The following is a 17023-nucleotide window of genomic DNA, read 5'->3' on the forward strand; positions in this document are numbered from 1 at the left end:
GGGATACCGCTCAGTCAATCGAATCACACTCCTTTCATCATCAGCCACAGTCCCGGTAGTTTTGTTCCATTATTTCTTTGGGGGGCGAGCTTTCAGCTCAGAAGCGAGGGAACAGGATGACGATGATGATGATCCTCGTACACTGTTTGAACACAAACACACACACACATACACACACACACACACACACACACACACACACACACACACACACACACACACCAACTCCCAGCATCAGGCCTCCCTGTAGCTCATGCTTAGTGCTCAACTGTCAGCATGAGATCCGAGGAGTGGGTGTTATTCTCTGCGTGGGTATTTGTCTTCTACTCGTCAGGAATGAGTCAGACAAGGGGAAAAAATACACGAAACCAGTCGAGGCCACTGCGGTCCCGTCACACACACACACACAAACACACACACACACACACACAAAGACACACACACACACACACACACACACACAAACACACAAACTGGCACGAGCACACACTGGTCGTCTTGAAAGCATTTCAGAGCGCGTTAGCAATCTAATTGCGCATATTAGATTGCGTTCATCAGTGGAGACGCCGGGGAGAGACACTCTCTTCTGGAGGTTGTGTCTACACAGTGGGTGTTGTGTGAGGGTTGCATACTCAAACCCAGCTGCCTTTGTTCTTGTGTTTTTTGTCTGTTCCAGGGTTTTTTTGTGTCTGTGTTTTACTGCTTCCTAAACGGAGAGGTGAGTGGACAGCCTTTCGCTAGAGCCCTCCGTGGCGCGCTCATGTATTTCATTTGAAATGTCAAGTTTAAATGTTAATTGTTTCCTCTATGAAGGTTCACATGGGTTTCATTAACCCCTGCATATCGCTCTTGAGGCTATGTTTACCTTTGAACTCGTTCAATTCCTCGTTCGGTTGGCCAACTCATAAGAACAAACCATATCCAACTTTATGTTATGATTATTATTAAAAGGTTAATTGAAATGTACCCTTTTGCTTTTCCTGTGCAAACCATTCAGTCCCAATGGCCAAGCAGTAAACATGTGTGTTAAGAATTGTTGCATGTACGCATCATAAAATGCATCTGGATCAGGCACAAATAATTATTGCTATAATTTCGTTTTGCTTTTGCTTCTGTGTAGTTTTAGAAACTTGAAACAGCACTTCCAATTCATCATTCACTGGTGGTTCTTTGAGCCAAGTCTATATAGGTCCCTTTGGATAAAAGCATCTGTGTGGGAGTGTGTGAGGATGACCGCTGGTTTAAGCAGCCCCCCCCCCCAGCCCCAAGCAGTCTGTCTCGGGCCAGGTGAGGCTGCTTAAACAGGCCGTCATCCACACACACCCTCCCACACAGACGTTAACGCACGCCGGCTCTCTTTCAAGACATGACATGGTTTCTCGGTAGGTGCGCTCCGCCGTGAGGAAAAGGTGGCACCGTTGGCAAGACAACCACGCCCTGCGGGTGCGGGTGGCCCGGGCCATGTCCATCCCCACCTCCCCCAGCCGCATCAGCTTCCACAGCATCAAGCAGACCACCGCCATGTGACCCCAGGGGCCGGGGGGCCGATCCTCCACCAGTTCCGGTACGACAGGTGGAGCAGGTGGAGGAGGAGGAGGAGGAGGAGGAGGGGGGGGCTGAGGTGGAAACAACACTGCCACGGAGACACTCATGTTGTCGTTGTTGTCGAGTACGAACCATGGGTGAGACGAGGCGGAAAAAAGACTGAAATCCATAAGCGTCCGCCGGGTTTACCCAGTGTGTGGTGACAGACGTATCGGGGGGGGGAGGGGGGCGTTTCCTTTTAATTTATTTGTGCGAGAAGAGGAGCCATGGAGTACGGGTGGATGTGGACCCCATGCATTATGCTTGTGGTGTTTCTGTGTATTTATATATCTGGTGTCCGTTTTGGAAAGTACATTTGTTTATGTATCTGTGGCTTACTTAAAACTGGAACCTAATTCCACGCATTGCAGAACAAAAATATGGTGTCGTGTCTGGCAGCCGGTGCATTGAGTCTGTTCCATATTCACGAGGACAAGGACTCACCATTTGGGTGTCGCTCGGATACAATTAGTGCATGATCATCTTCTGAGGAAAGGCGAGGTGTCTTACAATAGCAGGGGAATCAGCCTGATGAAGATTAGGGCTTTGATTCTCCCAAATCCACATCAATTTTATCAAAGAGCCCCTTGAGCACACTCTGTCATTGGATTGCCTCAATTACAAACAAAGCCGTGTGCGTTATTATGGAGATAATCATCCTGGTTCACAGAATTTTGCCTTTTTCCATTCTTTCCAAAAAAGTCATTGCAACATTACACCAGGAGTTCCAAGGGTCCCACGATTGTATAGTTCTGTCATTGCTTTTCTTTTTCCTAATTCACAATGTGAGCGTCCTCTCCTAAAGCCACAGCCGTTTGTGGATTGTTTTGGCTTGATTTTGTTTAAGCCCACTGTTTTAGATCATTAGGACCAGTCACGTGTGTTGTGTTGTTCTACTCATATCCCCTGGAGGCTGATGAATGAGCCCTTCACAAACATTTCAATGCCTCCAATCTCCACTATAATTATACCCATTATGTTATGCTAATAATGCACGTCGGGGGTCATCATAATCCCCCCCTTCAACCCAAAGATATGTCAACAGCGTACACAGAAACGTTGTTGCATGCCCTCTGATACGAAGCAAGCCTCACACAGATCGTATGTCAAATCAGTTGAGAGATTTTCTTTTGGTTTGGTTTCCTGCGTGGGTTCCTTTCACTGAAGCGCCAACTGCGTCTGGTCCAAGAGATAAAAACCTTGCTTCAAAGGCTTGCTCAGGTCAAAACTCCCGGAACTGCTGGTACTGGAAATGACCCTCACGAAATAGCCGCCCCCCTCCAGGGCGAACCCTAATTTGGGGATTGAGGGCGTCGACATGGAGCTGGGAAGCCGCCATGGACTCCCCTCTCACTGCCAATAGGTGGATGTTCTCTGTATTAGCCCGCCGCAGCGTGCTATGGCTGCTGATAGAAAGCAGCCCAGATAAGCAGGCTGGTGCATGTGTAGCAGGGGTCGGAGCACTGGTGGTGAAATGAGACCGAAATGAGACCAATCTTTCCCCCATGATGAATTTGTGGTGTCAAACAATTTAACAATGACAGATGGTAGTAATTCACATTATGATTGAGTTGCATAAAGTTTTAAAAGTCATGTCATTTGGTTTAAAGACATTTTGTCATCATGAGTGAACCCCCATCATGAGTGAACCCCAGCGACCCCCCCTACTCCCAATTTAGCCCTAACATTTTCACAATGATACAATCTTTTCAGGGCCTCAAAATGCGATGTGATTAAGATGCAGAACGTATGCTATTCATTCATCCGTCCTTGAACTACCAGGTGCAGTTCCTTTCTTGTATTGTGTATAAACGTATTGCACGGATGTTTGTGTCTTCGTGCTGTTGGACCAACTCTCTTTTAAAACGTATATTCCAGCTTTGATGATCATTCAATTATATATAAACAAACCCATACAAAAACATTCTCACATAGGGAAATACATCAACATGAACACAGGTACAGGCGAACTGACCTGCTGGCCCAGTTTGGGAAATTATTTTTACATATATATATATATATATATATGTTTGAAATCACCAAAGAGTCTAACATGTATTTACTTATCTACAAACATACTTGGCTAAACATACATACTGTTGCGGCTGTGCACTGTACATAGATCATAAGAGCGAGGGCATGATTTATATACCTTTGTTAAAAACTGTGTTTGTAACACTTAACAATAAGTGTACATTAATTAACCGTTAATGACCTTGAGTTAATGCAGTATTAATCATATACTAAGAGTTAACTAAAGGTCCAGTAATCATTTACTAATGGTGTTCATGTTAACTAATGGTAAATAATAAATAGTTATAGTATAGAATTTATTACAGTATTATAGTAATATAAAATAAATAAATAATGTATAAATTAATACCTAAGTTACCACCATAAGTAAACAATTACTAAATCATTAATGAACTATTAGTTAATTGTTAGGTACTGCTTATTACTGCATTAAGTAATGTTAATTCATGGTTAAATACCCTTATCTTAAAGTGTTACCAATATTTTATATATAGTGTCTGTGACCTGTGATTCCATAAGTTATTGGTGTACATGTACACATTTGATATTTGATTTGAAAAGTTTGTGTTTATCCACCCAGGTTGCCTTACAAAGCAAATGTAAATGTACATTTGTAGGTACGAAAAACATGTATCTGTATATTATGTACTGGTCTGTGATCAAATGAGATTTGTACATTCCCATGCAAAAGAAAGATATAATTAAAATCTTATACTTGGTGGTTGGATCCTATAACCGGCAATTTTTAAAACAGCCTGGAGTTTGTTTACTCAAGGAACCGGGAATTGGGCTGGATTGATTAAAGTTGGCCTTTGTACTTTCTTGTCATGAATTGCACTAATGGAAAATGCTTGCTCGATGCGCTTCTGTTTTTGCTCTTTTCCCTGTCTTCAAGCATTACACGGCATGCCTTCAAAAAGTGTTTACAAAGGGCTGATGATTCGATAATGCTTTATCTTAATGACTCACGACATCTGGGCTGGGCATCTGCAGGCTTACTGACACTGCGGCATGCAGATGTAACTATCGTTTTATTCTTTTATCACTCTGATTAGAATGATTGGCTTACTATGCGTGGTCTGAGCAGAGTGCTGGCCAGCTTATGTAATATGTAGATTTAGTTCTGTCATGTAACCACGGGGTTGGGCTTGGGTGAAGTGGAGCATCAAATATATCCACGGAGGCCCACTCCCCCCTCAGGACAGAGTGAGATAAGCAGTTCCTCACAGTCCGAGCAGACCTTGATTCAGTTCCAACGACAATTAACAGTTATAAATAACGTGCAGCGTGGCCTCATTTGGCAGACATCTGCAATCTGCTCTCCCTAGTGTGCCCCAAGCCCCTCTCTACAGTAGGTCAAGTCAGCACTTAAGAAAATAAGTGACCCCCTCCCCCCCCCCTCATCAGGACATTTTTGTTTTGATTAACAAGTCGGTGTCGGAGGCCTATCATACATTCATGTTAAGACTATGTTTTCGACCCAGCAACACAGGGACAGGGATCCTATACAGCTCTGTTAAAGGAGTCGTGCAGCCTGCTGGGCTGATGTATTGCTGTCGTTTATTTGTTGATTTTGTTTCCAGCTTTGTTTTGTTTCCAGCCCCAGTGGCTCTCTCTGCTAGCATTAATGTGTGCTCCCCATTTGGTAAGGGAATACCAAGTTGCAATAGCTACGATTGGGAATGATAGCTGATGTGCCCAAAGCAGTTGTTTGTCAAATAGAAGCGAAGCTAGCCTTGTTGCATTGAACTCCATTTCATTCGACTGCCATTTCATTAATTATAGACATGACAATAATTGTCATTCAAGTGCTCATAATGGTGTAGATATTATGGCATTTTCATATCCCTTCATAACGGTGTAGATATTATGGCATTTTCATATCCCTTCTAATAAAAAAGCAGCGTGTATGTTCTCAGATCCTATGTTCCATTGGTCCTATGTTGTCAGGTCCTATGTTCCCTTGGTCCTATGTTCCCAGTCTCCTATGTTCCCAGGTCCTATGTTCCCAGTCTCCACATGTCCCCAGGGCCCTATGTTCTCAGGTCCTATGTTCCCAGTCTCCTATGTTCCCAGTCTCCTATGTTCCCAATCTCCTATGTTCCCAGGGTTCTATGTTCCCAAGGCCCTATGTTCCCAGTCTCCTATGTTCCCAGGTCCTATGTTCCCAGTCTCCTATGTTCCCAGGTCCTATGTTCCCAGTCTCCACATGTCCCCAGGGTCCTATGTTCCCAGGTCCTATGTTCCCAGTCTCCTATGTTCCCCGGGTCCTATGTTCCCAGTCTCCACATGTCCCCAGGGCCCTATGTTCTCAGGTCCTATGTTCCCAGTCTCCTATGTTCCCAGTCTCCTATGTTCCCAATCTCCTATGTTCCCAGGGTTCTATGTTCCCAAGGCCCTATGTTCCCAGTCTCCTATGTTCCCAGGTCCTATGTTCCCAGTCTCCTATGTTCCCAGGTCCTATGTTCCCAGTCTCCTATGTTCCCAGGTCCTATGTTCCCAGTCTCCTATGTTCTCAGGTCCTATGTTCCCCGGGTCCTATGTTCCCCAGGTCCTATGTTCCCAGTCTCCACATGTCCCCAGGGTCCTATGTTCCCAGTCTCCTATGTTCCCAGGTCCTATGTTCCCAGGTCCTATGTTCCCAGTCTCCTATGTTCTCAGGTCCTATGTTCCCAGGTCCTATGTTCCCAGTCTCCTATGTTCTCAGGTCCTATGTTCCCAGGTCCTATGTTCCCAGTCTCCTATGTTCCCCGGGTCCTATGTTCCCAGTCTCCACATGTCCCCAGGGCCCTATGTTCCCAGGTCCTATGTTCCCAGTCTCCTATGTTTCCAGGGTCCTATGTTTCCTATTGTGTTTGTGGTGTCAGATTTGACCCGTTTCAAGTTAAAATATTTCATTAAAATAATGTTTTTTAATCTTGGATTAATGCTAGATAAGCAAAATAAACCCATGTCCTCTGTGGGTCGATTTCACCCTAATGACAACAGTCATTAGGAAAGTAATTTGATGATTTGATTTGATTTTGTTTGATGAGCTAACAGCAAGTTAAATGGAAGTGATATTAAGAATGTGAAGTTATTTATGAGGTTCAACCCATGAGGTAAAACGTTTTTTTAGGGTGAAAAGGCCAACATTCACCAGTGAATACAATCGGTACATGCCCCATAGCACAATATGAGGGTTAAGTAAACGTTTCAACAGATTGAAACATTTGCCTTGGCCTCTATGTTCAACTCCATGCTATGTTCCCTGAACATTCCCACACACACAAACACACATTCTGATTTTCTATCCAAGTTAATAATATCTGCATGTTCCTATTATAGGCCATATATATCTGTGAACAAGGGACCCTGAGAACATAGGATTGACACGAACAAAACGGCACGGCAATTTCTAATTTGATCTAGGACAAATACTGCATTTCTGACAGAAGAGAAGGGAATGTTAAACATAGAATTACACATTCAAGAGGCACTGTTCAGTTTGATCCCATACAGTCCAACATGTTGCGACTGTTGGCGAATGATTAATGAAGAGGAGAGCTAGCATAAGGAAAAATCTATCCTTATTAAAAATATATTATAAATCAAATAATAATATCCTTAAAAACATTCTTTGGCCATTTTTCAAAATAAGGTTTACATGTTCCACCTCCTTGTTTGCTTTTTAGTGGCCTACTGTTTCTATACTTCCACTCCCAGGACCTGTCCTATAGGGCCCGAGTGGAAAGTATAGTCCTGAGCAATCATCACACAAACCTTAGACATGCTAAGTTATAAATAACCATTGTTCATCAAACCATTCAAGCTTGATCAGTGTAAATGTCAGTTTGGGACATCAGCGTTCATGGCATTTCCCTCAGGATGGCTAGGGGAATGTGGATGTGGTCGTAGACTAGGAATACCCCTGAAAAATAAGCACAAAGGCAACGGTCCCATCATGATAGCCCTGCTGGAAGCCACATGTTTGAAGGAAATAAAGGAAACTGAAAAGGCTCTCAGTCACGACGCTTGCTCCCTAAATCCCTGGATCTTAGTGGTCCTTTAGTTTAGAACTGAAGGGAAATTATCTCCGGAGAGAAGGGAAAGGGTTACAGGGCATAAAGCTGAAAGACAAACATAGCACCACCATTATTAACAAACAATAAATGAAAAGAAGTGCAAACGTAGAATGCAAGTGCATACATGGAGCTGGTTGTTGAGATCACTTTATCAACAGTCCTTTTGCAATACAAAGAAATGCATACATACATAAATGTGCATACATGATGGTATGATTCAGTTTGTGTGTGTGTGTGTGTGTGTTTGTTTATGTATGTATGTATGTGTGTGTGTCTTCCATAACAATTAAATTACATGAAAAGGCAAAATAGTGGAAAATGTAAGTAAGTCCTAGAATATTTACATTACATGTCTAACATGAGCATCTAGTTAAACTCTTGAACTAACTGTTGCACTTATGGCATACAGGATTTAATTACAAATGTCCAACCTAAAGAAATAGCGCCCTCTACTTTCAGAAGAAAGTAATCACTAATAAAGTAGCCTTTAACTGATCAGGGAGTTTTTTAACGCCACCCCTCTTCCAAAACATACAATATATGTTGTCGGGATGAGAGACAGAGATCTCAACAGTTTAATGGATTAATTTGTTGATTTTATTGATTTGATTAACCAATTGAAAGGCAATCGTGAAATGTTGTTAAAATATTGACATCCAGCACGAGAAGGTTATAGATGAGTAGTAAAGTGTTCTTTGCCACACTTTGTGTCTCAGAAACTGGGAGGAAGAAAACCTGTAACCTGTTTTATATTTAATCCATAACACTGTTTGTCCGTTTGTTTTGGGATGCGTGTAAACATTCTACGCATAAACATTAATCATTTGTGGTGCGGTGGGCTCCCTTTAATGTAGGCCTACCAATGTCGAGATGTCGACCCGCTTCTCTAGTGATCCTAGAATGTCATATCAAAGAGTATAGCACACTCTGCTGGAGGACCTGTGAACTGCTTCAACTTTCGTGTACTGTCAGAAAGCATCGCAATGAATTGTTGGAAAACGTATCCTTTATTTCCAATTTATATGAAGGTTACAATATGAACAAGGTTTTTGTGCAACAAATGAATCGTATTTATTGCCAAGTGTGTGCCAAGTCAGGCACTCAATTAAGACAAACATTGAAAAGTCCTTTGTAACACAATTTGCATAGGTGACGCCCGGGAGACAGAACTGGATGTATACATTGATTCCGGTCTCCTGAAGTCATCATTTTCTGATGGAAGATAAAAGGGAGAGGGAATGAGGTTGGCAGTAAGACACTTTTTGCGATCTTAAAACTCCCAGTCAAATCTCAGAATACGTTTTTGAGTTAATGTTGAGGACAGAGTTACCTCACCTTAATTCGCCATGACGTATTTCACAAAGGCCTCGTAGTTGATGCAGCCGTTGGCGTCCTCCTGGTTCTGCATCAGCTGCTCCACCTCGTCCTCCTTCATCTTCTCACCTTCGGTGAGGAGAACAACGTTCACTTACAATAGAGAGACATAGCCCTACCTTATTATTGATCGATAAAAAAGAAGAGGACATATGAATCGCAGACTAATAGCTTAGAAATGTGTAAATAATATTTAACAATAATAATCAATGTATCAATTAGGAATAGCGGAAGTATGAAGCATTCGATTTGTTGTGAAGTGATTGAACGCTTCACAGACTTATCGACAAAAAAGTGTCTTATACATGAAAAATCTTGTACGAGCCAAAAGATCTTTCTGACTAAGAGGTCGATTGCAACAACAACGGAACAGTTGACGAAACACTGATGTGTAGCCGTGCAGGAGTGAGCCTTAGGGAAATGTCCATGTAATGTCTAGGTATGGTCAATGGAGTGTCTGGTCCGATGTACACTTCACCATTACACCGTTTTGGTTGTTATCACCACATTCATATGTTTTACTTTTAATCATGTGAAACTGATGTGTGTCACCACTTCAAAGGGAAACCTACTCACCCATTACTGAGAGAACATGTCTGAGCTCAGCACCCATGACTGTACCATTGCCCTCCTTGTCAAACACCCTCAGACCCTCAACAAAGTCCTCATACGTCCCGCTGTCCTTGCCCTTACAGAAGTGCTGGTGCATGGGCAGGAACTCGTCAAAGTTCAGCATCTTGGTTTGCATTTCTGAAGATAAAGTGTTGTTACACAGATGCACACTGTTGTCATTAGCATTTGTTGTTTTGGTGTCACTATTGTTGTTATTATTGACTTGGCCTAAACCCGAATCCTTTTTTGTATTAAATCTGACCATTGGATTTCCAACAGGGTTCATTCATTACATGTGTTCAGAGGACGCACCCAACAAAGAATTGAATGAAGACATATATTGGGCTCCATCATTACCTTCTGGCTTGGGCTTTCCCAGAACGTACATGATCTCCTTGTTGGTTGGGTTCTGACCCAGGGCTCTGGTGAGGTCGCCGCACTGTGCGTAAGTTATCTTCATTTCATTGCCGGGTGTTCTGTCGAACAACTGGAAGGCGTCTTTGATATCTGACAGGAAAAGAAACCGAGCCAAGAAACGGTGAATAATGCATCCTATGAACTCCCTTGTGTCGCTTTGTAATGTTTGTTTATTCATTCTTTATGCTGATTAGACGGTTTCATATCTTTAATAAAATAGCCAAAGTAAAATCACATACACATTAGATTGCATTGTTGTGTTTCTTTCTTATCTATAACTGATTGATCTTGGGCATTTTGTGACAGAAATGGATTGGCGCTGGTCATTGCTGAAAATGACGAGCTGTTCTATCCCTCTATAAATAGCTGGTGGCCAATGCACTGGACCACTGGGACAACAAGCCCAAACGTACCTTCAATTTGTTCAGGGGTGAACTCCAACTGAGGGGAGGAAAAGCACATGAAACCATTAGTGTTGTTCTGAAGCTCTGCGGAAAAAAAAACAATAAGTAGGAATTCAAGCAGTGACACATAAATCAAGCAAACCAGAAAAAAAGGAGGAGAGGGGAAACCCGTTATTAACGACCTGTGGCCCTTATTAAAAACCCAGAGCTTTCTAAACGGCCCTCCCGTTACATAAACGGTCCCGGAGCGCACTAAGATTCCAGCGACTCAAGTTTCTCTGCTCTCATTTGAGGAATCTGCATTCCTCTCCTGTGCTTTGTTCTCTGGTAACCTTGAGTCCCAGTACAACAGCCTCTCCTCCCTGCACCGCTAGACAACAGGCCGAGCGCTGTCTGACTCTCACTTTTCTTATAGTACATAGGGGGTCATGAAGGGGCGTAATTAGATAGCTGACCAACGGTGGTCCGGGCTGTGGAGAGCTCTTAATATCAACTAGGTGTGATATGTTTAAACAGATGATATATGATACACAGTAGGCCTCAAACCACTAATAATACCACTACTATTACTATGGCTATTATAATAGTATTATAATAATGATATATATAACTATACAAACAATAAAAGTTCATTTAAACATTGAACTGTGAAGATAAAGCTTTTGCATTTTTATTAAATTGTTATCAGAAGACAAAGTAGGCCATAAATAAACTGTGTAGGAGTGGAATAGATTTATCTTTGTATGCAGTATTATGATTCCTAAAAATAAATCACCATTTAGACTTAGGATAAACATAAGACGAGTTGATTATCACTGAATATGTTGATGTTGGATTCCTGACCACATCTAAATCCAGCCCTCTTGTCTCAGGCGGGCAACACACCCAAGCTATACAAACTGTAAAAATATTATCACAACACTTATCTACACACGTTTAAAAATGGATCATGTTGGTTTTAATTATAGATGTATTTTTTTCCCCTTCTCCTAAGCAGTTCTCCCACAGCAGATGGTGGGTGGTCTCCAATTCTCAGACATAATGAAAATCATATTTTGTGGTTTTAACCTCGCTGCTTCAGAACATGGCTGCTCCCCTCAACCAAGCCAACCAAGCATGTCTAGACAAAGGACGCAAAGTCAGCAGAAGACACGTTTTCCATGATTTTCTGTCTTAGCTACTATGCTATAGTTAGTAGCCTAAGCCATAGCTTTACGCTGAACAAGACTGACACACACCAGAACACATTTAACACATGACAAATCAGTTGCAAGAATAGTAACAGAGTGCCATTTACATAAAGTTATTATTGACCTATTCAGATCATTATGCACCTATTCAGCAAAACATGTTATGCATAAAAGGTTTTCATCCAAATCTAATCTAAATGAAAGTCCTTTGAATGTGTTTGTGATTACGTTGCCTCGACCAATAGAACTACCAATAGTTCTGTCTGCGTGCACTGTTGTGTTTATGTCACATGGTGTCCCTGGCGCTCTGTAAAAGAGACATGCATCACAGCCTGTGCACCGCATTCACGCGTCTCATCTCTAAATCTAAAAGGATTTCGGATCTTTGGCTATTGCAACTATTTTATAAGAACACCTTTATTTTTGCAATACAACACGATTAGATCAACAAACGAACACGCCCAACTTCTGATCAATAGATCAAAGTTTGGTTATCGGTTATTTACCGTCACTGATGCACTGTCAAACAGTGGCGTCTTGGGGCGCTCGGGCTCAGGCTTAGGAGGTTCCACCGGCTTGGGCTCTTCCTTCTTCTTTGGCGCCATTGTGAGGGTCTTTCAAGAGTGAAGGGTTTCGCACGCTATGGTGGAAAGTAGCCCCTTTGGCTGGCGGGGCCCATTTATCTACTGTGCCACAGGTGTCATCTCCCAGCCCGCACACCGGCGCGTGACCTCCACGGCCCGCCAACAATAGGCCGAGCACTATAAAAGGCGAGGCCTTTGTGATTCTATTTAAGACAAAGGAGCGCGAATGTGGGCCTGCGTGATTAGGACATCACAGACGCAAAACACGGAGCAACTTCAGTCCCCTGGAGCCTGGAACCTTCTTAGATTCAATGGAGAGACCTTGAGTGACCTCAGGCATACCACTGAAATCCCAAACCACACACACACACACACACACACACACACACACACACACACACACACACACACACACACACACACACACACACACACACACACACACACACACACACACACACCAGACCGTGGAGATTCAGCTGTTGAGATGAGCCTTTCACACGACGACAATGAGCAGCACATAATGCGCAATGAGGTCTTCTCCTTGAGATATGCAAATGTGTGTTTATTTTGATATGTATATCAATGAAAATATGTTTTTGATGTTAATACTTTGATAATAATGTAGCTGTAGTTGCTTGTCAACATGATGCAATCTAAATATATATAAATATATATATATACCAAATTTATCATATGTAGTAGTTTATTTGTGTAACTTTGTATAAATTGTATAAAAATGCAGAATTTAGGCCTACGTGAAACATTCAACAATTAGAAAAAGTAATTGAAGGGTCTTTTGAAAAGAGTGTGTAGATGAACCAGATAAACAATATACAATATCATCCACTTTCAATTACCTAACCTTATCAAGCAAAGAACAATGAGCTGGCATAACAAATCTTTACCTTGAAATAAATTCAAATACATAGCATATTCCCATGCATTGTTACCAACATGCACGGTGTGTGACAACCCACTAATGACGTGATATTCAGCAGCTGATTTGAATCTGGTTTTAGCAGCTTTTGAAACCCTGTATCACATCACTGGCTATACCCCACAGCCGCTCACATTTAGGTTGTTGAGTTTCTATTTCAACTTTGACACATTCAACTACGCAAATGAACGTGTAGCAGGTAGGCTGCTGTCTTCTCACTGCTATGATTAGAACAGTAATGATGCTTTTACTAGCAGTACAGTGACTGCTATTGGCTGGGGAACTGTTTTGCAGGTTTACAGTTGACCATTAAGGTTTTGGATTAGGAGTTGGATTGAGTCCTTTTATTTTTGGAAAGGCAGGATGGTGGTAGTATTTGAGGGTGTCTGATTTCCAGTGAAAAGGGGCAATGTTCAATCCCCCATGACCATTCTACAGCCTACTTGTGGGCATCCTTGGGCGAGACCCCTAGAGGAGGGCATACAAGGCCTGACCTCTGACCTCAGTTTCCTTTTGCCTCCAGATGCATGGAGTAAACAACCTTGGTCTGTGAGGCATTATCCTATGAATGAGGGCTTTTAAACCTGGTGGAGAATGGGGTTGTGAAGGCTTAGAGATGGTTTCCCTCTAGAGGACAATGATGGTCATCAAGGTCACCGTCACCACCGGTCACCATGGGAAATAACATCTACACACATCTACATGTCATATATTGATTATTGAACTCTTCTCTTTCAGGTCAAATGGAACGATTCAATCAAAAGCAAGTGGTGAACCTCAGCCGTCCCAAGGTCAGTGAGAGTGAAGACGGTTTGAAAAAACCATGTTTGCTTGTAACCTGAATAGTTGAGAATATACAACAACAACACAAAAATAACACAAAAAAAGAAAATTGCAGGATACAAAAGCCCAAAGCTGCTACAGAATCATGGTCTTGAACCAAGCCTACTAATCAGATCACTATATGCCAGGGCCATTTAATTAGAAGTGGCTGCTTTTTGTTCCTTATTATCCCAAACCCACAGATGACCGGTTTTGTCAGGGGGCCTAGTGCACGCCCACCCACTTAGTGCAAATAAATACAATCTGAAAAAAGAAAAAAATTACAAAAGAGTAGAAAGGAGGACCCCTCTTGAGATATTATCTGGTAATTGCCATTGCCAGTTCAGACCAACAATCCCCCCATCATGATCCACCGTAGGGGCATCGCGGGAGCCATCCCAGAGCTGCACCGCCTGCTATTTCCGTACCGGCCTGTTGTTTCTGCTGGCATGTCTCTTGGAAACACTTCAACTGTCTACAATGCCAATTGTTGTACGGACCCGGCAGGTGACCTTCGGCTGCAGCTGTGCTGTGCAGTGCACTTTTATTTTAGAAGTGGGCCCGGCCCAGTGCTCACCGGTTGCATCCGGTCCAGACCACTGGTTGAGACTGTGTGGTTCAGTGGAATTATGTCCATGAGGCACTTCTGCCTTTATGAGCTGTGGCGAGAGCTTTCACCTTGGGATGAGCTGTTTAACACCTCACATTCACTAGATGGTCTTATACATACATGTATAAGACCATCTAGTGAATGTGAGGTGTTAAACAGCTCGTTAAACTAGTGAAGACACGTGACTAAAGTCCAACACACATGTGTGTTGGACTTTAGTCACGTGTCTTCACTAGGCCTGGATGAATGGGGACGGTGGTTTAGCGTCAGGGACGTCTGGTGAATCAAGTTTTATTTCTGCCACTTTATGAATTGATAAATCAAGAGTCAACAACATTCAAATAATTGCAGTTCTGCAATTAAATAATTAGACATGGAGAAATAAGATTCATATTTATATCATATAATTATACTAGGATAATGGAAATTAATCAGTAAACAGTTGAATTGATTGTGGAAAGACATATCAAAACAAGTGTACCGTTCTGGCAAATACATTATTATTCGTATGAAATGTTGTGTATCAACTTCTCTTGATTACCTCTCTGTGGCGTTGTGGTGCCACTGCAAAAGTTATTTCAGCCGTGTGATGATTGTCATCATTATGCTAATCCCAGAGTCGGCCACAAACTCTTTCTTTTGAACTACTCTATTGAATTAGAAATTCTTATCCATGTTTGAATTATTTACTGTAACACTTCTATATGTATGTGTGTGTGTGTGTGTGTGTTGTACGTGTGCGTGTGCGTGCGCGTGTGCGTGCGTGTGTGCACACGTGCATGTGTGTGTTCATGAGCAGCGTTTGCTATGTTATTATGTGCTTAAAAGTCGGCCCTAAAACTAATTAAACTTGGCTACATGGGAAACATGTAGCATTGTTCTAATGCTTATAAAGGCTGAGCTTGATAAAATATCTGTCACCCTTAGTCACACTTCCATGAACATTTCAAAAATAATTTATTCAACATTATAGAGGAGCCATGGATAAGCTTCCTTAAGAACAAATTATGTAAGCTTCCTTACATAACAAAACACCAGTACAAGCAAAGTTGTACTGGTGCCTGACAGTTCTACATTAGGTGAATTACTATGTCACTTATAGGTCCGCATTTATCCTTTTCCTTTCATGCTTTGTAACCGAAGATGTTGAAGATGTTGTACAATGCACACAATACAGGTTGGTTAGACCCATATCCAACAAATAATCGGTCTTACCCACAACAAAGAGAGCATTTGCCTCCCATGCCCCATATTCATGGAATAAACTACCGAATTATATTAGGGAAGCAGGGTCTGTGGATGCTTTTAAATCTAGGTTGAAGATATTTTTGTTCTCAAAACACTATGGAGTGTAATTTGTTGTTGTTATCCTAGGTCATTATTATTCTTGTCCAAGGCCATTATTTGTTCTAACACATTTTGTTTCTATTGATGTGTTGATGTTGTTTTTTTGTTGTTTTGAAGTGTTCTGAGAAATAATAAAGTGATTGATTGATTGAAAGGTTCAAGTAAAGTGTTTGTTTGAACAACAACAGTATATCAGGCAGTGGCTAAGACCATCAATTGTTGATGCAATGTCTCTGAGCATCACCAGCCAGCGGTCTACAGTGCCCTCCCCGGCCTGAATCTTTCCATGGTTATCATCTTGATCCTTATTTAAATCTCTGAACCATCCATTCCTCATTCATTTAATTTCTCCAACCAGTTGGACCAACCTGTTCTCCAACCTGTTGGACAGTTTTTATTACAGTGAGATTTGTGTGCTCAGGGCAGCTGCACCAATTACGGCCCGCTTCCTCTTGAGGAGTTAGGCTTTTGATTGGGGCCACCGTATCTTAATGAGTAGCAGCGCCACCCCTTCACCCGGCAAAAACCTGTTGAAACAGGATGACAACGTGTCTATCCAATGATGTGCACACATATCCTAGATAATCAAGCCCAATTTATTGGTGAATCCTCAAGTGTACTATACGATTTTGCTCTCATTTAGCAGATGCCTTAAAGCCAAAGCGACCAACTGTGTACTTTGATGCAGGTACGGGTTTGGGCATCTTGCTCAGGGATGCCTACAAGTTGCTAGGTTGTGTATATTGGGCATCGAACCCAGTACCTTATGGCTTGGAGTCAAAGCTTAAGCCACTACTACCAATATCCTGCCCCCACTATCATACATGTTTTTTAAATATATCAGTCAGGACACTTTTAAATTGTGTTTGACCAAACACGGATAGAAATACAGATGTTACATTTTCATGATTGTGTGCGAGTGAAGGACATCAGATTAAATTCAATATGATTATATGGTCCTCCAGAGATGAGATATATTACCCCCGGTCTACATCACAGTAGTCTGCCTGTGTCTCTCGCCTGCCTTGTTACTGACCTAGG

At 42.1% G+C, this 17023-nt stretch overlaps 2 protein-coding genes across 2 annotated transcripts in view; one reads left to right on the forward strand and one right to left on the reverse strand.

The window, feature by feature from the left end:
* Positions 1-1527, forward strand: part of crhr2 (corticotropin releasing hormone receptor 2) — a gene marked incomplete at both ends in the record, with an annotated part of 31555 nt that extends 30028 nt beyond the window's left edge. Inside the window, 2 exons of the mRNA XM_084481029.1 lie at positions 677-718; positions 1387-1527. Of these exons, the coding sequence (XP_084337155.1) occupies positions 677-718; positions 1387-1527 (183 nt within the window). The remainder of the gene's footprint in view (positions 1-676; positions 719-1386) is intronic.
* A 7141-nt stretch (positions 1528-8668) lies between these two features.
* On the reverse strand, positions 8669-12324 carry myl13 (myosin, light chain 13). The gene is made up of 6 exons (XM_084480718.1): positions 12186-12324; positions 10499-10526; positions 10026-10175; positions 9633-9806; positions 9018-9125; positions 8669-8894 (listed from the first exon to the last, which is right to left on the reverse strand). Exons 1-5 carry the CDS (start codon positions 12282-12284, stop codon positions 9019-9021), a joined length of 558 nt encoding a protein of 185 aa, XP_084336844.1. The 5' UTR covers positions 12285-12324; the 3' UTR covers positions 8669-8894; position 9018.
* Positions 12325-17023: the final 4699 nt, after the last annotated feature.

This window comes from Micromesistius poutassou (genome assembly GCF_964030765.1).
Source record: "Micromesistius poutassou genome assembly, chromosome: 16".
In the NCBI taxonomy this organism is placed as follows: Eukaryota; Metazoa; Chordata; class Actinopteri; order Gadiformes; family Gadidae; genus Micromesistius; species Micromesistius poutassou.

What these genes read in the sequence shown, in the direction of transcription:
- myl13 (XM_084480718.1), bottom strand. Translation starts at nt 12,284, where the DNA reads ATGGCGCCAAAGAAGAAGGAAGAGCCCAAGCCGGTGGAACCTCCTAAG. An exon ending in TTGACAGTGCATCAGTGACG is followed by an intron (nt 10,527 to 12,185) that starts GTAAATAACCGA and finishes TCCTCCCCTCAG; the next exon opens with TTGGAGTTCACCCCTGAACA. An exon ending in CACCCCTGAACAAATTGAAG is followed by an intron (nt 10,176 to 10,498) that starts GTACGTTTGGGC and finishes TTTTCCTGTCAG; the next exon opens with ATATCAAAGACGCCTTCCAG.